Raw genomic sequence first — 25,530 nt, forward strand, 5'->3', positions numbered from 1 at the left:
GCTTCTGCAGTAGTTCATAGTATAATGTGTTGTGTTTGTTACTCCTCAAGCCAGAGGAATTTACCACCTGCCCTCTGACCATTCAGCCATGGAGCCGACAAGCAGGAAGCCGTGTCTTACCTCTTCTATAAAAGATGTAGAAGAGAACAATTTCTGGTGGTGAAAAAGGCAAGAATGAACTAGAAATGGCAGAATGGACAGCAGAAGAAGAGGGTGGTGATAGACCCCTATTATTGGAGAAGGTAGTATTATAAAGTAGACAATAATATTGTGCTTCATTGAAGAGGTATAAAATCTACAGCAAGAAGAGAGATCTCTCTCAATGAAGGTTGGAATTACTTTTTATGAATAATACATTGCAACATGTAGTAAACACAAATTTTTCTATCAAAAGTGCGAGAGAAATTTAACAACAGAACACTGCTTGCGAATTCTCTATCAAACCTGCATCATTTACAGAGAGTATGTACGTGCCTTTCTGTTAAATAGTTGCTAACTGGTTGAGACAATGGCTTCAAACAAACAAGTTGTATAAAAGAAATAAGTGCAATTAAAATGAAATGTCTGAAATGAACCTGCACCACCTGCCACACGAACTGCTAGAACTAAACTGTCTCCTACAACATATGATTTAAAACACTGCTTTGCACTATGGTGGAAACAGGTATGATATAACATAAAAATTATAGTAATGTTTCTGAACCAGAAATAAGAAATTAGAAAGACTGAACTTCCAAATCAGTTGAAATGTCCCTCTCTCGCACGTTTCTATTACGCCATTATTTCAAAGACCAAGGCTATGTCCTATTAAATACATGGATAGCACATTTACGTCACCCTTTAGTACATTTGTAACTCCCACCATAATAAATTTGGCCACGTGGCATGCACGACGGGTCAGCAACAAAAGGTTTGCGTGGTTGCGTGTCGGTCTACAGCTGCAGGGAGAGTCAGGCCCCATTCACAACACAAACATAACCATAAACTTATCGAAGTAACATAACCGTAAAATTAACATAAAATTTGTGGTATTCAAAATGGGGGAACGTAACATGAACGTACAGACTACACACCAGCCCATCAAAACACTGCCACGTTATTTACAAGGAAGTTGGGTTTTAGGCTATCTCACAGTTTTATATTACCTCGATGGAATCAAACAACATGGTGGCGGAATTCATATTACTCCAAACATCTCTTGCTTTGCTCCTGGGAACTACGTACCTGGAGGTGAAGTAAACAATGGTGCAGAAAATGGATTTATCCCTTGAATCAGAGAAGGTTATCTCTGGGCGATTTTGGTGGTCTACAGCAAGAAATGATCCTCATCACTTTGTATTCTACATGCGGACGAAACCTGAACTGTTTGACACTATTCTACGACCTCTGTCCCCTTTTCTTTAAAAAAAATAAGTGTAAGGTCTCCTTTGCCGGCATCTATGCGCCTAGCTATCACACTCCGTTGAGATGTTTTGGTACGATATCGTAATCTGTCATAATGTTGAGAAATATACAAGGACAATATTTTATCTATGACGAGGATCGTCACTCACCAGCGCTGAGAGCTCGTCTCCGCCATTTACCGTCAGATTTCATTGCTACATTTATTTCCATGTATTCTCTTTCGGTACAGTGACTTTGTGATTCGTTTTCCTTTTATCATACATACAAACAAGGATTGTTTTGAAAGAATTACAAGTATTTTGTCAAAAGAAGTCATTATATCTATATATATATAATAAGAGTTTTGTCTGTACATTGCTCAGAATTTGAAAATAATGGTATTTCTGTATCGTTCATGTCCATAGTAACAAGAAAATGCACTTTTTACTTTTCCGTAATTTCTGTCTGTCTGTCTGTCTGTCTGTCTGTATGTATGTACACGCATCACGAGGAAACGGTTGGAGAGAATTTAATGAAAATCGGTATGTGAAGTCAGGGGATGATCCTCTACAATCTAGGCTATAAATCATTTTACTCACGCTGAGTGAAATGGTAGTTTAGGGGAAGGCCTAAAATTGAATTCTCAACTATTTATGTTATTAGTGGTCTAATGAAAATCGGTATGTGAAGTCGGGAGATGAGCCTCTACAATCTAGGCTATAAATCATTTTACTCACGCTGAGTGAAATGGTAGTTTAGGGGAAGGCCTAAAATTGAATTCTCAACTATTTGTTATTAGTGGTCGTATTTAAAAAAAAATGGGTATGCAAAGTTGGGGAATAAGTTGCTACAATCTAGGCTATCAATAATTGTATTCGCGCTGAGAAAAATTGTAGTTTAGGGGAAGGCCTAAAATATAATTCTCAAATATTGTTGTTATTAGTAGTCCTATCTTGATGAAAATCGGTATGCAAAGTCAGGAAATAAGTCGCTATAGTCTAGGCTGTAAATGATTTTATTCACGCTGAGTGAAATGGTAGTTTAGGGGAATGCCTAAAATGTAATTCTCAAATATTTATTATTAAGAGGTGTAATCGATGAATGCTACATAACTAGGGTTTTATAGTATTAAATTTCCTATTATTCATGTCTTATACATTGTTACCGCACTGGCTATGATCACAAAGATATTCATAATTTTGGATTTTTGTTACTAAGTCCATATCAGCGCCGAGTAACCAGAAATGGGTAAACAGTATTTAATGAAAATCGGTATGTAAAGTCGGAGAATAAGAAACTACAGTTTATGGTATAAAATATTTTACAAATCACAGAGTCGAAAGAAAACTAAATGTGAAGGCCTACAATATATACTCATAACATTGATCAACAATAACATTACATTGACCATTGTCGTGATGTGCTTTGTGTCATCTGTTGCCCTTCATCTCCGGTAGATAGGATTACTGCGGCGTACAGAGTATTTTTTGTTTGATTTACGTCGCACCGACGGAGATACATTTTATGGCGACGATGGGATAGGAAAGGGCTAGGAGTGCCTTAGGCCTTAATTTAGCTACAGGCCCAGCATTTGACTGGTGTGAAAGTGGGAAACCACGGAATACCATCATCAGCGCTGCCGACAATGGGGTTCGAATCCACTATCTCTCGGATGCAAGCCCACAGCTGCGCACCGCTAACCACACGGTCAACTCGCCCAGTCGTACAGAGTGTAACAGTCTGCCTGAATATTGATGGGAAGTAGCTGGGGAGTTAGATAACTTTCTTCTTTAGCATGACATTCCCCTGGTTTATAAATTTTCTGATACTACTGGTACGTAACACGCTGGATCATCATAGCATTCGGGCTATTCAATCCCTACTCTGAGGCACTGATTGGAATGAACAGTGTGCATATTTAGCGGAATAATGTCAGATGAGTGTTCATGGCAATCTGCGGCCTGGTCATCCCAGCTCTGGAACTTTGGACTATTAGGTTGGCACCGCAATCTAACCGCAGCACTGTTCATTAAAAGTGATAAAACGTGCGGCTTTCTATTTGATCGAGTATTTTATATGATAGCATTGCTTTTAATCGCTACATTCATACTTACGTTTTTGTAATGACCTATGTTGATTTCAGGTTAAGAAAACCACAAAGTCAGTCTTTCTGAGAATCCCGTAGCGAAGCACGGGTACATCAGCTAGTCGTGCATAAAATACAATATTTACGTCTGCTCTGATTGGCTGGTTCTTAAACTTAATGTAAAATTAACCTCAAGACCCTGGAGTTTGCAAACCCTTAATTTTATGGACTCTCAGTTAAGTTTTCGTCGGCGTATTGTGAATGGTTCCATCAGATAACATGGCTGCAAAATTCTAAGTTAACGGTAATTTTAGGTATACACTACCTTACGTTTGCATTGTGAACGGGGCTAAGTCCCAAGCCAATCTTTGCTATGTTTGTTTGCATCACGAAACAGTAGCTCATCTGATGTGCTGGTGCTTAATTTTACATTTGTAAGTGAATTGTGTAACATAGTACATAAATTAGGCCTAGTGTAGTATACTTACGCATAGTGCTTTGCAGGACATTAAGTTATGGAGAAGAAAAAAGCTAGACAGTTTACAAGCGATGAAAAATTAGAATTTATTGAGAAGGTGGATGCTAATCCACACACGAAACGTGCGCAATTGCCCAGATGTTGGCACATTCGTATGACAACTTTAAACATAATTTTAAGCAACGTGTATATTTCGCATCACTAAGAACGTTTTTCCTTGATATTTTACTATGTAGGTCTCTTCAAATGTTTTATTTATTTATTTATTTAATTCATTTATAATTGTAAACACTAGTTTCTTTGTTTTCATCCTAATTATTTCTACATCCAAACATAACCTTAATTTTTTTAATTTTTTTTTTTTTTTAAGCATGTTCCCTCTTTATGACAGTTTCCTTTTGATCCCCACAGAAACATCCTAACCTGTTTTGGTCCTACAGTAGAACCTCAATTATACGTTACCGGAAACTAAGTTTTCCCGGATTATTCGTTCAAATTACATAGTCCCGCAATCATGCTAATTAAATCACGTTGTAAAAATCCTGCATTATCCGTTCTCGAGGAATTGATTTCCCAGATCAACCATCCAGATATTTCAGTCCCATGAACATTACATCCTTGATGAAGTGTTTTTCAGGAAACTGTATCTCATTTTGAAAGGACGGCTATAGCATAATTACGGACCTTGGTGTTAACATCCCGTCATTGCGATAATTAGAGCAACTGCTGTACTGGAAAAGCGATCGGCGGTGAACTCGCATTTAAAGGAGCATCTTGGCATTCGGATGGTATTGTTTAGAGAATCCTTGGAAATCAAAGCAGAGAGGACACAACTGGAAGGAGACAGAGCTCTACTTGAAGAAACAACGAGTTCGTCAAATGCTCGTATTTGTAAAATGTCTACATTATCGCAAACATCCCTCAGGGCACTGAATAGTCACTGGGCTTTCAGGGAGGAATTGAAACTGCTCCTCCTTAACACAAATTTAGTGTTTTAATATCATCATATACAATTATGTTGCACCTTACTTACTTAAAGCCATGGGGGTTTTTGGGATTGCCTATTACTGTTTCGGTCGTAACATAGGCCTAAGACTGGGAATTTTATTTTTTATGTTAAAATGTTATAAAAACCGCAGTCGTTTTATGTGCGCACTTGTATCATTTCCCACCCCTACCGACTTGTACAGTGAGTGCTGAGCTCAAGGTCACTAACAACCATAATTCTGAAGTTTTGATGATTTTTTTTCTCTTTCCAATGTGATTGTGATCAGTGACGGTGAGAATTGAATACAATGCATTCGAGAACTTTAGAGAATCGCTACTTACATTCAAAACCACATTCTCGAGTTCAACATAACCTTTAAACGTCGATGTAGGCCTAATTTATGCGGTACAATACTTCCAGAAAATGACTACAAACAGTATACTGGTGACCAAATTACAATGGAAGATTTAAAAAAGGGATTTCACCAACCTGATGGGTGCTTTTGTATCTAATGTGCTTTATTTTATTAGATTAGAGAATTAAAAACTACTTGTGGTCAATTGTTGTTTGGCTTGGCGTAACGGGTATTAGACTTTTTGAAGAGTTTGGCAGATCAAAGTTGCTGAACTGAAAGAACTTTCCCCAGTGAAACTGAATGTAATGGTTCGAGATTTGTAATTCGCGTACGGGAAATGAATGTGCGAAGTTGGCTCCGAGGTCTAACTTGCCTGCCTCTTACCTGGAGGGCCCGGGTTCGATTCCCGCCCAGGTCAAGCATTTTTACCTGGATATGAGGGCTGATTCAGAGGAGTGCGACAGGCTTCAGCATCCGGCACAATTCCTTCATTCGTTCCATCCATGACCCGGTCATTGACTGGAAAACAGGTTGTAGGTTTTCATTTTCATACGAGGGCTGATTCCACGTTCACTCAGCCTACGATTACTTTTAATTGAGGAGCTATCTAATGATGAGACGGCGACCCAGATCTAGAGAGCCAGGAATAACAGCTGAGAGGATTCGTTACACTGACCATGCGTCACCTCATAATCTACAGGCCTTCGGGCTGAGCAGCGGTCGTTTGGTAGGTGAAGGCCCATTTGGGTTGTAGTTAGGTCTGGTGTAGGAGTGTTTGTAAGATAATAATTATACATATTTCATTTTTGTGATGTTTAGCCAAATTGTTGATTTTTCATTCGTACCTGGTTTTTCAGTTTTCCCGTGTTGTACTTTCTTTTTCCGCGGTCCCGCCAAAAATGGAGAACCGAGGTTCCACTGCATATGTAATTCTTACCTATTTGGTGGGAGGTATCACTTAATTTGGCCACAGCTCTTAATCCTTTCAACATTATGCTCATACATGATACGGGCAAACTGCTTTCTTGGTTGTGGAAGCACCCGTATGGGCGTGATTTTCTCGCGTTTTTATAGGCAGCTGCACGATCCCACATGGTTCCCATCCATTTCTTGGGAGTAGTAGTTTATCAAGTGTCCACTAGAATGCAGCAAGTATTGGGAAGTTCAAATTGATATGATAAAAAGGGTAGTTTCTCCTTGCTGTGACCTCTACCGAACCACTCGATGTTGCGCTGTAAGATGTGTTACTGTACAAACATGTCCTCACGCCGGCTCAGTGATAGCAAGTACGTTAGAGACAATACACGACACTTCCGGATTTAGCTTTGTTAGAATGGGAGACAATTCGCAAGTGGCGCTCCTAGTGACGTGACCTGGAAATTCGCGCTAAATTCAAATATCAATGAAAATGTATACACGAAAGTTGATAAATTACATGTCTGGAAAGAAAGTATTTTTGAGATATTAACTTCAAAGTTGCTAAAGCAATTCTGGATAAATGAATGAAGAATTATTTAACAGGTTATTATTTAAAGACTGGAATTAGACATATAAACAAGATGTGAAGTGGACTGCTGTGAAAGGGCTTGACCTTTCATTTACGCATTACATTCTTTGCTTTGGCATTCCTGCCTGAACTTTTATGGCTAGATTTGTCTTTTTTCTCATTTAAAAATTGTATCATCACATTAAGACACTTGTCAATAAAAATATCGGCACATTCCTTACACACATGATTCAATGAATTAACGTTTAAAAGCTGGACAATTTTCCTCAACTTGAAGCCCACTAAACAAAGAAAATCTATAAAGTTAGCCTCAAAAACATTCAAAAATTTCCCTATAAGCAATGCTTGCCATTGCCCTTTTGCATCATGATTTTGTTTCAACAAAATATGTACAATTACTGTCTTCTGAAGGGTGCAATAATTGATTTGTCATAACTAACTTGGGAGCAGATTAAATTTGCATGAATCAGGGGTTACATTAATCCCACCTTTACCCCAAATTACAGAGAATACATTTCCTATGCAATCTTGAGTAAGCCTCTTGTCAGAAGGTAGGAAAACACATACTCATTCCTTAATTCTGTCCACAACAATTTCAAAGTGGCTACATTTTCAACCCATCCCTTAACAAAATGCGGATTATTTCGCTGATTGTTAGCAACAGTAACTGTCTTCAAATATTCTGTCATTTCATTTAAATATGTTAAGTGCTTCCTTTCATCATCGGAATTCTTTTGCACTGTATTTCTGGGATGAGTGGTAGAATGTCCATTTTCTCAATGAAGTTGGCAGCAGGCAATGCTTCCTCTGACATAGAATTAAAAGTGACATTGGTCATAATCCCACAACTGACAGAATGTTTTAGTACATGGGCTGCAAGACACACTCTCACTGGACTAAATGGACGTAGTTCAATACACTTCTTGATTCGTTTAGGAGCTAATTGGGGCATCATAGTTTTATCCTTATTATAAAACTCAACAATATGACTCCATGAACACCTGCCATCAGCACATACAAAGTCATACTTTTTTAAATTCTTTCTTACAGATATGAGCAAGTGTGCTGCATCGTGAAAGAATGCATTACCAAGGTCCTCAATAAATGGCTTTTCTTGACTGAGGCCACAAACAAGGATCTCATTTTAAGATAATTACTTCCCTGGTCACAAACAACCACCTGTTTCTCTCACTTTCTTTAAGACATCTAAAACTATGTCCTTTAAACAGTGTAGTATCTTTACTTAGGAAATATCCTATCATTTGTTTAAAATTTAATTTTAGTCCTGTTATTAGAACTAATGATTGGCATGTTGAAGACTGTTTCTATGACATGCATGCTCTCCCAAATGAACAAAACCATCGAATTCATATGCCCTGGCATCATATGTCTTGAAGGGACATTTCATCCAACACCACACGCTCTGAGACACTTAAATTCTCAGCTTTCACTTTCATCAACGATAATACATTCCTGTTGATGCCAGCACACACACCCAAATTCTCCAGCCACCTCAGCAGAACAATAATAAATTGCCAGAGCATTCAGTATATCGCCTTCTTCTTAGTCGGCTTTTAAAAAACATCTGTGATACTGAGCTAGAATTTCCTAAATACTCGACTAAATCGGATTTTGATTTAACCTTACTATTCTGCAGATGGGACTCAATATAAATGTTGTTAAGACCAAGGAAATGAGAGTAAATGCTAAAACTGATGAAAGATTGATTGTGGCAGGAGAAGAGATTGAAGAGGTTAAAACATTTACCTACTTGGGAAGTGTGGTGACAAAGAGAAGGAGGGGCAGAAGAGAATGTGAGAGCCAGAATAAGGAAAGCAAATTGAGCCTTCATGCAGTTGTATACAGTATGGAAGAATAACAATTCAAGGAAAACAAAAATAAAAATTTTCAATACAAATGTTAAATCAGTCCTATATGCTCGTTACACGAACTTGCAGACATTTATAAACCGTTGCTTACGGCGCATCATAAACATCAGATGGCCTGAAATTATATCCAATTATGAGCTATGGAGAACAACAAAACAAGTTCCAGTCGCAGTGGAAATCAAGGAGGAGGAAATGGAAATGGATAGGTCATACTTTGAGGAAGCCAGCGGGATCTGTAGAATGCACAGCATTGGAATGGAATCCGCAAGGGGCACGGAGGAGAGGTCGTCCTAGGAAGACAGGAAGAGGACTGTAGAGGAGGAGGCTCTTGAAGCAGGGAAGACTTGGAAGGAAGTTAAAGCATTGGCAAGTCAACGATCACAATGGAGACGTTTCACAGATGCCCTACGTTCCAGCGGGAACGAGAGGAATTACGTCATTCTGCAGATGAGTAACTTGAGCCTTTAATTTAAAAACCAAAGCATTTATTTTAGAAATAATTTCTTGAGCTTTACGCAATTTTTCTTTCAGGAGTTTTATTTTTTGGATGCTATTCTGTTTAGGGAATCTTGCACCTAGCATATAGCTGGTGATCTTACATGAATATTTTTGTCTGGTTCTGATGTTTCATCGTCCTGTCTTCTTCCCTTGAAAGGACTACCTCTTTTGGAAGGGGTGGTGGCAATTGATGTTTTAACTTTTGGGAGATCCTGTGTTGGTAGAGATCCTGGCTTTAATCTGAGAAGAGGGATAAAAGAAAGAAAAGCATGAAAATGATGGCGATAGTGATGTTTTGAGGAATATTTACGTACAATTAGAGTAAAAATGTAACATACCCTTGGCTGTATAGTGGAGGATTCCTAAAGTCGCTGGCCTGGAAATGATCTGAACAGATCTTACAATTCTTATTTAAGCATAATGGCCATTCTTTCTTGTACACCTTATTCAAATCACTTCTGTGACATTTCCAAACCCACAGATCACACCTACAACACATCGGCATTGAAGGTTAACTGCTGCAGTATAAAATAAAATAAGCATATTATATTTTAAGCCCGTTAAAATATGGGTTGAGCAGGTCAGAAGTTTATGAAGTACTATAAAAATCTCTTGTCACTGGAAGAATATATATGCAAATACAATATTACTTACATTTTCTTGTCACGAGGGAAACGGAAGAAAGACCGCGAAACCTTCTGCACTTCATAGTTATTGCAGCCAAACACAGCACATATCTATCCACTCATATTGAGATATAAAGGATTGATACACGGTACTATTTAATTATGTCAACTTTCTGCAAACGCATAAATAACACAAAAAACTTCACAAACAAATACACGTGCTCTTATGACAGAATCAGTAACTCCAGGTCACTCCGCTAGAGAGAGCTCTAATAGCTGTCCCTCGATATCTCGCAGAATAATAAACTCCAATGTTTGGTCCGTATTGAAAATTGTATATAAGTTTGAAACAATTAAGGTTATTGAAGTGGTCAACCCATTCAATACAGTACATTCGTGAGAATGTTTGTAACACAAGCATGACACTTAAATTGGGACATGTTTCGCCCTCGTTGTGGGAATCGTCAGCCTATCTCTCAGCCTCAAAATCAATTGTCATTGGGATCCCGATACATTCATATTAGACCATCTTATAACTAAAATAGTAGTTGAATTAAAAATACAATGCAACAGTCCTTTCCCTACCCTCCCTCCACCTAAGACGTCACACCGCTACAACACACGAAGTACGAGAGATGTAACTCTCAGTGGAGCTGGCGACAAGAATGACACGATCTTGCCACATACAACACAACTCTGGTAAGACCCCAACTAGAATATCGTTCCAGTGTATGGGACCCTCACCAGGATTACCTAATTCAAGAACTGGGAAAAATCCAAAGAAAAGCAGCTCGATTTGTTTTGGGTGATTTCCGACAAAAGAGTAGCGTTACAAAAATGTTGCAATGTTTGGGTTGGGAAGAATTGAGAGAAAGAAGAAGAGCTGCTCGACTCAGTGGTATGTTCCGAGCTGTCAGCGGAGAGATGGCGTGGAATGACATTAGTAGACGAATAAGTTTGAATGGCATTTATAAAAGTAGGAAAGATCACAATATGAAGATAAAGTTGGAATTCAAGAGGACAAACTGGGGCAAATATTCATTTATAGGAAGGGGAGTTAGGGATTGGAATAACTTACCAAGGGAGATGTTCAATAAATTTCCAATTTCTTTGAAATCATTTAGGAAAAGGCTAGGAAAGCAACAGTTAGGGAATCTGCCACCTGGGCAACTGCCCTAAATGCAGATCAGTATTGATTGATTGATTGATTGATTGATTGGTAAGCAAAAAGCTACATAACATAGCTCTTTACGCGATTAATAACACCATCTTTCTATAAAACATCATTTTCAATTTTGTTACAGACATTTCAAACAACTTCATTTCCTCACTGGATATCATTTTTCTGTCTAAAACGTTAGTATTTCGTGAGTCTCCCATCTAAACAACATCAAGGCAGTGGCTGACACCACACCTCAAACACTTTGGAACTATCGTTGATCTACCTATCCTTGTTATTCACTTATTCTCTAAACCATTACAGCGAGCAAATTAGGTCGCCAGTCAACAATAGACCACTTTTTAAATTAGCATGAACCAAGGGCTTGGCTACAATATAATTCACAACTGTTTCAATTCCACAATCTGTCGATATGCCTTTTGTAAAGAAGACTTCAACTTAGAAAAATACGACCACGATTGTAGAAACATCAAGAGGTTTTATAACATCCTTCGAGTATGATGAATACACGTTATCAGACATCAAACATTGTAATTAGCATCCAGCCAACTTTCACTTAAATCTTCATCCTGTGACTGTACGTAGTGTCTTAACATGGTGTTTATTTTATATCAAGTGTTAATGTATTCTTTAAACTTTAAACATTGTTTCATAAGACAGAGTGCCAAACCACATGATAATTATTTTAATATCTTAATATCAGATATCTTACGAATTATTTCAAAGACTCTTTCAAGAACTCCACTAAATCTTGTTTACCCATCAGTAAAGGACCGTCACATTGTATTTTTAACTTAACTACTAGTTTAGTTATCATCATCAGCAGCAGCAGGTCTTCACATGAATTTACCACACTGTTCTATCTTCAGACATTCTCTTTGTCTTCCAATAGCTTCTTACACTGTCCACTACTCTTCCTTCCTCTCGAGAGCAGTGGCCTAACCAATTTTTCTTCCGTCTCTGAATGCATTCCACTATCGTTCTTCTTTCACCCACTCTTTTTAATACTTCCTCGTTCCTTATTTTTTTCTGCCAGTTGATTTTCCCCATCTTCTGCCATATCCACAATTCAAATGCTTCTAGTCTTCTTTCTTCCTCTTTTCTCAACGTCCAAGTCTCACCCCCAAAGAGCCCCACACTCCTGCTTCACCCCTAATTCTCCTCTTTTTAATCTGTGGTCCATCAACAATCTTCTACCTCATTTTTTTGTGAAATATTTTCACCGCCTTGTCAATACTTATACATTTTATTTAATTAACGTACATGTACATGTTTCGAGAGCCATGTTGCAAATCCAGAAACTATAACGATCTGTGCTGCTTGGCACCGTAAGCGTAAAAATTTGAAAGTTTATTACGCTAAAGTTCAACGTAACTACAATGATGGGCGAAGACTGCATAATCTGTCTGTAGGTGGCCAGGACCATGTCATTAGTAAGTTAGCTCCCAAATTTCGAGGGCCCTGCAATTTCTAACCCCTATGTCATTATTAGTCGGTGATCCTAAGAAGTCGTGTTCATTTATCTCAAATCAAGATCCCTTAGTTATGAGATGGTATTTTAGAAAACATTTAGGCATTTGGGTAGTTATAAGTAGTTATAAGGAATCTTAGTAGTAAGCAAATTTTTGAGGTAAAAAGCTGGCCGGCCATATTCGACATTTTACAGGTTAATTAGAAATTGTTTTAGTTGTAATGAGAATGGTTGTTTATGACCATGCTAGGTATAATTTAGTATAATGTCTTTTAGGTAAGATTAAGATCTTCATTTTCATGACTAGGAATCCCTTGTAAAATTTTCTGGCATAAGGGTAAACTCCGGCAGATTTTCTTTTAGTCTTTCACAATTTGTCTTTTTGAAATTATTAATAGTGCTTGCCCAAGGGAGGCTGGGGTATTCCCAAGTCTGTGGGAGGGGATCTCCCGAATTAGGTCGTTGAGACACCAGTTAGGTGGCTCGTAGCTTCTGTCCACCGAGGTGGCTTTGGCTTTTGAATTCCCTATCTGCTGCGTATGGATTTATGTTGCAGTGGCTGGAGGGGGCTGCAATACCTGTTTCGACCTGTCGTGCCTAGTGGAGAGGCACGTTGAATGTCTTGGGCTCTATCGTCCCAACACCGCAACGCTAGTGGCCAGATGTCCAGATGGCAGTAATCGTGCAAGACTGCGCCCCATTTTGCTGCCTGATACCCGTTCGCTCAAAGTATGGATGGGCCGCGCTACGACTTGCCTGTGCACAGAGTTGGGACTGATCTTATATGCACACTGGTGGCAACGGCGTGTTGGCAGCCACATAACCAGTGGTCAACTGCAGCAAAGTCAATCCTATAACTAGAGTGAAAACTAATGCAAGATCTACTCATTCCAAACTTTGTTATGAAAGAGGTAGTGGATACCTTCTTACAGAAAGTCGATCGTGTAATAAGAGTAAAAACTAGTGCAAGATCTACTCATTTCAGACCTTGGCAGGAAGAAGATAGTGGATACCTTCTTACAGAAAGTGAATACGACCTGCATTAACAACTGACTATACCTTTACAGTGGACATAAGTGTCAAACATTAAATATTTTCACAAGTTTCTATATTATTTTTTTCACAAGGTTATATTTTGTGATGTTATTTTTCAGTGGACATAATAATTGAACATTAAGTATTTTCACAGGGTTGAATTTTGCAATGTTGTATTTACATGTAATTTTAGGAATACCGCAACTTAATGAAGAACATCTGAGATAGTAACATTTTGATTCAACGTAAAGCAATAAGTGCAATAAAAAAATTTTCTCGAGCTGTGCTCGAGGTTTGGGGAGGGGAGTATGTGGTGATTGTAAGATATTTATCGAACTTTGAAAAAAATTGGAGTGTGGGAAGAAAAGAAGTACCGTATGTTATCTTCGTATGTTCATATGTTTATTTGTGGGACTCCAAAAATTGACTGGGTGTAAAATTTTAAAAATAATTTTTTTTTTCATGTGCGTTTTAAATGAAATTTTTTTTGTATGTATGTTTAAGGGAACAATTTTAATTATTTTAGGGTATTGGTTTTCGGCGATTTTATGTATAAGTCATGTTTTCCGTAAAAACAGGGCCTTTATAACTTTTTAGACACTGTGTAGTTGCACGTGTAAGGTCTGTAGCATGCTTCAAGGAATTTCCGGTTGCATCAGAATGGAAATTTCTCTAAGTTACGCCCGGTATTTGGCCAGCGGTTTTTTTTTTTTCTGGGCCCTCGTTGGTCATAATAAAACTCTTTGCTATTGGCGAATGCTAGAAATGTGGGTGCGCTCACTGGTTCTTTCGCGATTTCACCACTTCCGGCTCTGGCCACTTGGCCATAGCCAAGCTCGTTCCCTCCGTCCTGTAGTTCTGACCGGCAATGGGTGAAACTGTCTTCCCCACTTGATGGGTCCCCGGCCCTCCAAGGTAAGCACTATCTCCTTATTTCAAATTTTTAAGTTTCAAATGTAGCTTTAATTTAAATTTCTTTACCTCCAGAGTTTGCCCGAAATTTCTCCCATTCGCCAAATTTAATTTCACATGACTTAATCCGCACGGCTAGTCATATTAATTTTGTTTTAGAGGTACTTACCTTTTCTTTTGGTTTCGTAAATTGCTTTATATGTAAAAATTTAATTTCCCTTTTCTTTGGTTGTAATTATATAAATGTGTAAAATTTAATTTTCCCCTGGGTGTGCCTCTCGTAGTTCCATTTCCTCTTAACATATTCTCGTTCGGAACGAGCTCCTTGTCCTGAAGTGTTTTAGGAAATGCTGCTTCCTGAACAGGCTCTGTGTTAAGATGTTAATTATTTTCACCTTGTTCTTCTTTCGCCATGTCTTAAAATGTAGGGGTCATTGGTGAACATGTGTTACTTTATTATTATTATTATTATTATTATTATTATTATTATTATTATTATTATTATTATTATTATTATGTCTTAACGTGTAGGTGTCATTTGTCATTGATGGTTCCGGTTGTAATGTTATTTATTTTAATTAAGCTTGTATGCATCTCTCTAAATTTGCTATGTTAAACTTGTGACATTCATGGTTCCGATTGTAATGTTATTTATTATTATTATTATTATTATTATTATTATTATTACTACGACTATTTCAATAAATTGTCAACACTAATTTCATTTCACCAGTAATGCCAATACCTTGTCACCGCCCGGGTAGCATCCCAGCCGCTTCCCACCTCTGTTCCTTTAGTTGTCATGTTGCCTAAACTGATAATTACATTCTGCTGTTTTTCTGCATTAATCGTGCATATGTGTTCGAGGTTATTTAATCTGGTTTGAAAATTATTATTATTCTCCTTTATGCCATGAATTATTGTTTTAATTTCTATGTTGTGTAATACCAAACGGGTTACATTTTTAGCTGCACTATTTTACTCCAAATACAAACGACGGAAATACTTGACCTCTCCAGAAATTTGAGCTTATGTTTCGTTTAAACGGAGACGCAGGCTGATGATTCACCCGTACCACAAAAAAGAAAGTAGATAGTGCTGCAAGGTTGGGCTGTGCATAGCCCAATGTTTTCAGGGCTACTATACCAAACCCAACTATTACTAAATATGTACATTTTGCATTTCAAATATAACTGTGTTTATTTGTGGCTTAAGTAGCTGCAGTAAATGATTAATTTTTATTGTTTGAGCAGACTTATTGGTACTACTTAAATGTAAAAGACTTTTTTCCTGTATACTTATGTTTTTCATAAGACTAGTACTGTATATTAAATTACATTGCTTCCTGATCAACACCTTCAATATGGATGGCTGACACCTTCATATGATACAAAAACAGGTATGTTCTATGTTTCACAGTTGTGTAATAATGTATTAAAATTCAGTAAAAAGACCCAGGTCTCTACCAAAGTTCACGTTGAAAACACGGTAATGTCGAAAGTGTTCAGTACACTCATGCCAAGGAGGTGATGACATGGGTGATCGTAACGTTGATGTAAGAAAGAGATTACAATATCAGAGCTTCTTGCAGGAAGACCCCTAGGGTGCTGATAGCAATACTGAGTGGGATGGCACCTAGAAAGAATTCAAGAAGTACAAAAAACAGTCTTGAAGAAAATAAAACTGTCCTCTTCAACACCTGGTATTTCTTACATTAGTGCTGTGTGAGCAGAATGAATGTGTAACCATCGAACAAACATGAACTTGTTGCATTCTCGTTCAGTTTTCTTAGTAATTTGACTGGAATCAGTTCAAAATTTACAGAGAAGAAAGTCATAAAAATATTTCATGCAAGTGAAATTTCTGGAAATAGCCCACGCAGTCGGCTTGATCACCTTCAAGAAGACGTACTTCCACCTAATCAATACATAGTTTATATCAGCGATCCTCAGCTACTCACCATCAGGACACAGTATCATTAAAATCAAATGAGGTTGCATCCCATAAGTTAATATTACAAAACACACATACATACACATTTAAAAAGTTCAAATATTTAACACTTGGAGTAATGGTCTTGTGAATTTGAGTTTCAGAATAAGACTCTAGCTGGTCACAGAATTCCTGCAACTTGATATATAATAGATAATTCAGTGCATCTGTATACAAAAGAACATGACATAAAATGTCATTGTCTAATAATCCCACCAGAGAATCATTCTAAAACTATGAATATTTAAAAGACTCATTTATCACAGTACTGACACGGGTAAAATCCATTAATTGTTGAAGTACATTCTAACTACTCACGCATACACTGGTCTCAACATGCCCTGGCAGTCTGCTCAGTACAGCCTACGTGACTGGGGATTTATCGATATGATTATCCAGCTTCACTCATTCCAATAATGCACATCCTCTCAAACTCAGAAATGAAAACCTACAACCTGTTTTCCAGTCTTAGACCGGGTCAGGAATGAATGAATGAATGAATGAATGAATGAAACATATATAGGCTAGTATTACAATGGGGTCGCCACTCCCAAGGTGATTATTAATGACTGATAGATGCAATGAAATGATAATGGAGAGTGTTGCTGGAATGAAAGATGACAGGGAAAACCGGAGTACCCGGAGAAAAACATGCCCCGTCTCCACTTTGACCAGCACAAATCTCACATGGAGTGACCAGGATTTGAACCACGGTATCCAGCGGTGAGAGGCCGACGCGCTGCCATCTGAGTCATTCCACGCCATCTCTCCGCTGACAGCTCGGAACATACCACTGAGTCGAGCAGCTCCTCTTCTTTCTCTCAATTCTTCCCAACCCAAACATTGCAACATTTTTGTAACGCTACTCTTTTGTCGGAAATCACCCAAAAATCAAGCTGCTTTTCTTTGGATTTTTTCCAGTTCTTGAATCAGGTAATCCTGGTGAGGGTCCCATACACTGGAACCATACTCTAGTTGGGGTCTTACCAGAGACTTATATGCCCTCTCCTTTACATCCTTACTACAACCCCTCAACACCCTCAAAACCTTCCTTTACAATCCCATTTATGTGATTACCCCAATGAAGATCTTTCCTTATATTAACACCTAGATACTTACAATGATCCCCAAAAGGAACTTTCACCCCATCAATGCAGTAATTAAAACTGAGAGGACTTTTCCTATTTGTGAAACTCACAACCTGACTTTTAACCCCGTTTATCGTCATAACATTGTCTGCTGTCCATCTCACAACATTATCAAGGTCATGTTGCAGTTGCTCACAATCTTGTAACTTATTTATTACACTATACAGAATAACATCATCTGCAAAAAGCCTTACCTCTGATTCCACTTCTTTACTAATATCATTTATATATTTAAGAAAACAAAGGTCCAATAATACTGCCTTGAGGAATTCCCCTCTTAATTATTACATGGTCAGATAAAGCTTCGCCTACTCTAATTCTCCGAGATCTATTTTCTAGAAATATAGCAACCCATTCAGTCACTCTTTTGTCTAGTCCAACTGCACTCATTTCTGCCAGTAGTCGCCCATGATCCACCCTATCAAATGCTTTAGACAGGTCAATCGCGATACAGTCCATTTGACCTCCTGAATCCAAGATATCTGCTATATCTTGCTGGAATCCTACAAGTTGAGCTTCAGTGGAATAACCTTTCCTAAAACCAAACTGCCTTCTATCGAACCAGTTATTAATTTTGCAAACATGTCTAATAAAATCAGAAAAAAAAAAAGTCCAGCTCCATGGCTAGATGGTTAGCGTGCTGGCCTTTGGTTACAGGGGTCCCAGGTTCGATTCCTGGCAGGGTCGGGAATTTTAACCACCGTTGGTTAATTTCTCTGGCACGGGGGCTGGGTGTATGTGTCGTCTTTATCGTCATTTCATCCTCATCATGACGTGCAGGTCGCCTACGGGAGTCAAATCGAAAGACCTGTACCTGGTAAGTCGAACAGGTCCTTGGACACTCCCGGCACTAAAAGCCATACGCCATTTCATTTCATCAGAAAAAATGCCTTCCCAAACTTTACATGCAACGTATGTCAAACTTACTGGCCTGTAATTTTTAGCTTTATGTCTATCACCCTTTCCTTTATACACAGGGGCTACTCTAGCAACTCTCCATTCATTTCGTAAAGCTCCTTCAACCAAACAATAATCAAATAAGTACTTCAGATATGGTACTATATCCCAACCCATTGTCTTTAGTATATCCCCAGAAATATTATCAATTCCAGCTGCTTTTCTAGTTTTTAACTTTTGAATTTTATTATAAATGTCATTGTTGTCATATGTAAATTGTAATACTTCTTTAGAATTAGTCTCCTCCCCTATCTGGACACTATCCTTGTAACCAACAATCTCGACATACTGCTGACTGAATACTTTTGCCGTCTGAAGGTCCTCGCACATACTCTCTCCTTGCTCATCAATTATTCCTGGAATGTACTTCCTGGAACCTGTTTCTGCCTTAAAATACCTATACATACCCATCCATTTTTCACTAAAATTCGTGTGACTCAATTATGCTTGCCATCATGTAATCCTTAGCTGCCTTTTTTGCTAGATTCAATTTCCTAGTAAGTTCCTTCAATTTCTCCTTACTTCCACTGCCATTTCTAAATCTATTTCTTTCCAATCTGCACCTCCTTAGTCTCTATTTATCTATTATAATAAGGTGGGTCTTTACCAATCCGTTAAAGGTACAAACCTATTTTCACATTCCTGAACAATTTCTTTAAACCCATCCCAGAGTCTGTTTACATTTTTATTTACTGTTTTCCACCGATCATAGTTACTTTTTAAAAACTGCCTCATGCCTGCTTTATGAGCCATATGGTACTGCCTAATAGACCTACTTTTAAGACCTTCCTTTCTATCACATTTATTTTTAATTACGACAAAAACAGCTTCATGATCACTAATACTATCTATTACTTTGGTTTCTCAATAGAGCTCATCTGGTTTTACAGCACCACATCCAGGATATTTTTCCTTCTAGATGGTTCCATCACTTTCTGAATCAGCTCTCCTTCCCATATTAGCTTATTTGCCATTTGTTGGTCATGCTTCCTGTCGTTTGCATTTCCTTCCCAATTGACATCTGGTAAATTCAGATCTCATTGCAAGAAATCAGCTTCGTTTTCCACATCAAATCCTATTTACAAAGACTTAATAATAATAAAAATCTTCCACTTTTTTAATACATATATTTGCATTTTAGCAAATTAATTAATTACACACAGTACATGTTTCATTCTTTTTTAGAATATCTTCAGCTGTTTACACTGCTTAGGTGATTCACTAAGTGTTTATCTTTTTAAGTACTTCATAATCAGGTAGCTTGTTCTTCTTAAATACTAAGTAAATATGAATTAAATTAAAATGAATTAAAAACAATGTGTTGGTTAAATGGGTTAGTGAAATGAGATGGAAATGGATTTACTTATAGATAGCCTATTATAAAAAACTATTTCTATTCATTTGAACAGTTGTAAAAATGTTTCCAGCACTTTATCACTAAAATATTCCACTTGTCTTCTGATAAAAAGGTTTTGAAAAAATGTATGACTTTCCTTTGTCACAGTTCTGAATATTGTTAAGTGTTCACAGCATTTACTCCCTCGAAGGTGGCTGCTATTTGTTTTGAATTTACAAAATATGTCTTGAATTGGGTTGGTTCTGGAACCTTGAAGCTGATTGCCATCTTGCTATTAATAAAGGAGCTTCCCAATATTCTTGCTGTTGTCAAAGTCCACTCCTACTGTGACCCTGGAGGAGCTACGTTTGAGCAGCCTACTGGAAACATTCATTCATTCCATATATTTGTCAGAACTTCCATAATACAAACAAATCCCACCTTCATCTCATCACCACTCCCTGCACCATCCCTTCCACCTCCGCTCCTTCCATCCTTGCAAACACAGCTTGACCAACAATAGACTGTTACTTTGAGAAGGCCAGGCCATTCGAGAGGACAACCACCTACTACACACCGTAAGTTCAAGCTTTCTACACACCCATTCCACACTTGTTACTTATCAGCCAACGTTTCTCACACAACCTCCCCCCCCATTACAGATTGGAACTTCATTGACGGTTTCCACTAGGTCACTCACAGTTTACCATACATCTGTCATCTCCCTAACACAGCTTCTCAATTTTATGTCACGGCCCTTCTCACCCTTTATAATAAGGCAAACCAACCAGCCAACATTATGAAACGATAATTCAAGAAAGGGACCGCTAGATTGAGAAGATGTTGAGAATGCTGCTGTTTCTAAAGTTTTAAATTTTATCGGCGTTTTTTCCTTGTTACAGGCTTTTCGCCTGCACGTTATATCAGACTTGGTTTCTCAAATTTTTTCACTCCCACTCACCTCCTTGCCAATTTGATGTGATGGGTTTGTACAAAGACAGATTTTCTGCCTGAATTTTTGACAGTGATTTTAATCTGTTTTTTGTTATTGTTACAAAACCAATATTTTGTAAACTATGAGGTCCCCAACCTCACCATGTGCACCTATTGTTCATTTCCATGTACCATTTGTTTTCATTTCTTTTCTTCTTAGGTTAACACAGTTTTTAGTTTCAATTATTATTTTTGCTTTAACACCCGTTTCACTAAATTTTGTCGCAGTGAGTTGTTTTCGCTCCACATAATGATATAAATAATGTATATTTGTGCTAATTTTGTTTCCGTCTAGGCTCTCTTTTGTTTTTTCATTTGTTACTTCATTATGTTTTTCTGGCATTTTTTAACTTGTGTTATGTACATTATTTCAACCCCCCCCTCATTTCCACTGAAGATGGCTCAAACGAGCCGAAACATGTTTGATTTTGTTTACTCCGTCTAACGATGGAATATATGATGTATTGAATTAGGAGGATACTCTCATTTTTTCACCTTTGTAAAGTGAAAACCGTCAATACGGAATTATTCTAATATCTTGTAATAGAGGAAAAGCTAATCAACAACAAAAATTACCAGAAAGCAACTGAAAAAATAAAAATCACAGACAAACTTGAAGACTTAGTACACAACCTTAAACAAATTGCAGAAGACCTAGCTCCAATTAAACCACGTAAAAAACACCAATGGTGGAACAGTGAATGTGATGAAACAGTGGAGAAAAGACATCAGGCATGGCTATTACATCAGTCCCAAAAGACAGAAATATCCTATCAAAAGCTAGTAAAACAGAGAAAAGAAACTACCCAAGTCTTAAGAAGAATAAAAATACAACATCATAAGGACACCCTGCAGTTAATTGAAGAACAGTTCAGTAAAACTAAATCAAGGGACTACTACAAAACCTTCAGAAAGCAGCTCCAAAAATATGAACCCCCGACCCTACTGATGAAGGATGAAGATGGTAAGCTGGCCCATAACAATAAAGACAATGCAGAAATTCTGGCTAAACATTTCAACAAGCTTTTAAATTGTGAGGAACCTACAGAACTCCTTCATTTGGACACCAACACCCCGATAAAAACATCACCAGAAAACATCAATCCCCCCACAATAAAGGAAGTCTACCAAACTCTGAATAAATTAAAAAACTACAAAGCGCCAGGAGAAGATCAGACCTTTGCGGAAATCTGGAAATATGCAGGAACATCAGCAAAAGTTGCCCTCCATCAACAACTTGTCTCTATCTGGATTAAAGAAGAACTACCAGAACACTGGACAACAGCCCTCATTCATCCTCTGCACAAAAAAGGGGACAAAACCGACCCTAATAACTACAGGGGAATCTCTCTCCTAGACATAACATACAAAATATTTTCAATAACCATCCTTAATAGGATAAGTTTACAACTTGAGAAAGAACTAGGAGAATATCAAGGAGGTTTCAGACCCTGGAGGAGCTGTCCTGATCAGATCATGAGTCTTAAGTTGATAATGGACTATAACAGGAGAAGAAACAGAGATATGGTGATAACATTTGTAGATTTCAAGAAAGCTTATGATTGCATCCATAGAGAATCTCTGTTTAAAATTTTAAGACACCTTGGACTACACCCCAAATTAATAAACATGATAAAATTGACTCTCACCAATACCAAGTCAAAAGTGAAGTTTAGGGGTGAAACATCAGAGACATTTGAAATTAAAACTGGACTACGGCAGGGAGATGGGCTCTCACCACTATTATTTAACTGTGCTCTAGAAATGGTAATGAGGGAATGGTTTAGAAAATGTCCCCCCAAAATAAAGATTGGCCGAAAAATCAAAACAAATTGCCTGGGTTTTGCTGACGATTTAGCATTACTAGCAGTGGACATAAAAGAAGCAAAAACCCAGATATCAGAACTTCAAAACATTGCAAATAAAATTGGCCTCAAAATATCATTTGAAAAAACAGAAATTATGCCCCAAAAACCAACACAGCTAAAAGAAGTCACCATAAATGGTAATAAAATCAAAATAGTAACTCAGTTTAAATATCTTGGAGAAGTAATAACACATAACTTAAATGAAAAAATCTCAATCCAAGTAAGAACAAATAGATTAGCTAAAGCACAAAAATTAACATGGGATATCTACAAAAAGAAATGTCTATCAATAAATACAAAAATAAAACACTACAACACAGTTATAAAACCGGAAGCTACATATGCAGCAGAAACACTCTTTTACCTGAATAAACAATCAAAGACTGACAGACTTCAGAAAATTGAAAGGAGGATTGGAAGAACCTGTATCAACAAAAAAATATCAGAAAGACGGACAGTGGCGGTTAATACCTAACAAAGTCGTGTACAAAGAGCTAGAACCCATTACAGATACTATGCGTAAGAGGAGACTGGGATTCTTTGGACATATCATGAGGATGCAGGACTCGAGACTTCTGAAACAACTAGTACAACACAATCTCGTCTCAAAAAATACCACAACAGGATGTAAATGGATCAGAGAAGTAAGAGAGGATCTGAAGGAAATAGGCCTTACAACAGAAGACACCAAAAATAAGATAAAATTGAATACAAAACTCAAGAATACAAACCTCCGCTTTACCCTTACACAAAACAAACCAACAACACGCACATTTTCAACTGAGGAAAGGGCACGAAGATCGGAGCGTCTGAAGAAGTACTGGGAGGACCGCAAAGCCCGAACAATCCCTTCAAAGAGACCTGAACGACGGACTGACTAAAGTGATCCTATGTGGTCATAAAAGGAGAAGAAGAAGAAGAAGAAGAAGAAGAAAAGCTTGACGAAATAGGAGCTCTCTTGAAAAGAACTCCAACAAAATCCGTCGCGTCTCACCGTACAAGCTAATATGTCATTATCTTCTGCCCACAAAGCAACAAAACTGTTAAAAGCAAAACCGTACAAACCCACCCCTGCCCAATATTTAAGAGGACCTGAGAGTTTGGCTAGTGTTTGGTATTGTAACTGGTTGCTTCAGTCAGTTCACGATGGGTATGGTGACTCAGAACTTTTATTTTATAGTGATGAGATGAAGTATGCCTATACTTATGTGACTATGTAAATAGTCAAAACAATCGCTACTGGTGTGCAGAAAATCACCACCAGCTGCATGTCCGTCCACTCATGATGTAAAGATAAGAGTTTGGTGCGCAATAAGTGCTCGCAGAATTACAGGGCCTATATTTTTCCGTGAAACAATAAATACTGATCGATGTATAGACCTCATTCTCATACCATTCTTTCAAGAGCTGATGGAAGAAGACAGGAGTAATGGTTACTTTATGCAAGATAATGCAACAGTACACACTGCTGATCCGTCTATGGAGGTAATACGGGAAGTTTTTGAAGATCGTGTACTTAATTATCCCCCTAGATCTCCTGATTTCAATTCCTGTGAAAAATACCTGTGGGGGATGCTGAAGAGAAAAGTGTATGTGAACAACCCTCACACAAGAGCAGAACTACAAGAGAACATTACACAAGTTATTTCGAACATCACACAGGCTGAGATTCGCCGAGTGTCTGCAAACTTATTTACGAGTTGTCAGGCGTGACAGCTGAGGGACAATAGTTTGAACATCAAATGTAAAGCCAGGTAGGTTTTAGACTAATAGTTTCACTAGAAATGGATTTCTACAAGTGTGAATTGGCATGAGTAGTGAGGAGGAAAAGCGCGCATTATACCGGCTAGCAATGGAGTGTCACTGCGCCAGCCGTGAGTGGTGCCACAGAGCGGGCCAAAAAAAAAAGACCCTGTATACACAAATGGTTTCTAGGAGCCTTTCCAAAGGCCACGGGTGGAAGCAAGTTCATGGTCCCATTTAACAAATCATGCCACTATGCTCATCATTCTGACTACCTGCTTGAGATGCAACAGCATGCAGCAAACTGACAACTCCTCTGTTGTTACTGTTGTTGAGTGTACAAAAAGGGGGTGCAGGAAGAAAGGAAATAGTTTTATAGCTATACAGGTCATTAAAGGACAGGCGACCTCTCCTCCACAAGCGTAGCGAGTGTATCCGTAGCTAAATCCAGCTGACAAATCTAAGATAAGAAATAATTTCCATAAAGATGAACTTACCTTCAGATCTTTGGCCTTCTCCACTGAAAGGGCAACTGCTCGACAAACAATTGCACTGGTCAGTGCCATGAAGGGATTTGTTGACTCCATGAGGTAGGTTCGTATTTCTCGCCACCATGACGATAGTTCGTTGTACTCGGCACAGATAACGTCGACATCTGCAGGCAACCAATTCAAATAAGGTTACTATTTATTTATTTATCTTATGGTACAAGCGTAATCTCATGGAGAACACACAATGAATAACTTATAAAACATCTGCGATTCACGATCCTTAACAAAAGTTATCTCCCAAGATCGTACACACATAAAGCAGCTTGCCAAGCGATTTCCCATTAATAAAAACAGTTTTTAAATTTACTTGAAAATGTGGAAATTAATTTTACAAAATGCACATAACTTATACCTTGCTCTATTAACATAAATAACATTTTATTTATTACTTTACCAAGTAGGTTTTAGATTAATTTCAAACATATGGGCTTCTGTTGACAAAACTATGGACTCTGCAGGGAAATTACGTTAAATGAGTATAAACCTAGTCAAGCTCGCTTTGTGTGCCGCTAAGTTTTGCCAAAAACAAATCGC

At 37.9% G+C, this 25,530-nt stretch overlaps 1 protein-coding gene across 2 annotated transcripts in view; it reads right to left on the reverse strand.

The window, feature by feature from the left end:
- The window catches only part of Rab3-GAP (Rab3 GTPase activating protein), a 461,679-nt gene that overhangs the window by 173,177 nt on the left and 262,972 nt on the right, over nucleotides 1-25,530 (reverse strand). For both annotated transcript variants that reach the window (XM_067153758.2, XM_067153757.2), the window contains one exon: nucleotides 24,943-25,100. In XM_067153758.2, coding sequence (XP_067009859.2) covers nucleotides 24,943-25,100 — 158 coding nt within the window. The remainder of the gene's footprint in view (nucleotides 1-24,942; nucleotides 25,101-25,530) is intronic.

Source organism: Anabrus simplex, chromosome 9 (assembly GCF_040414725.1).
Source record: "Anabrus simplex isolate iqAnaSimp1 chromosome 9, ASM4041472v1, whole genome shotgun sequence".
NCBI lineage: Eukaryota > Metazoa > Arthropoda > Insecta > Orthoptera > Tettigoniidae > Anabrus > Anabrus simplex.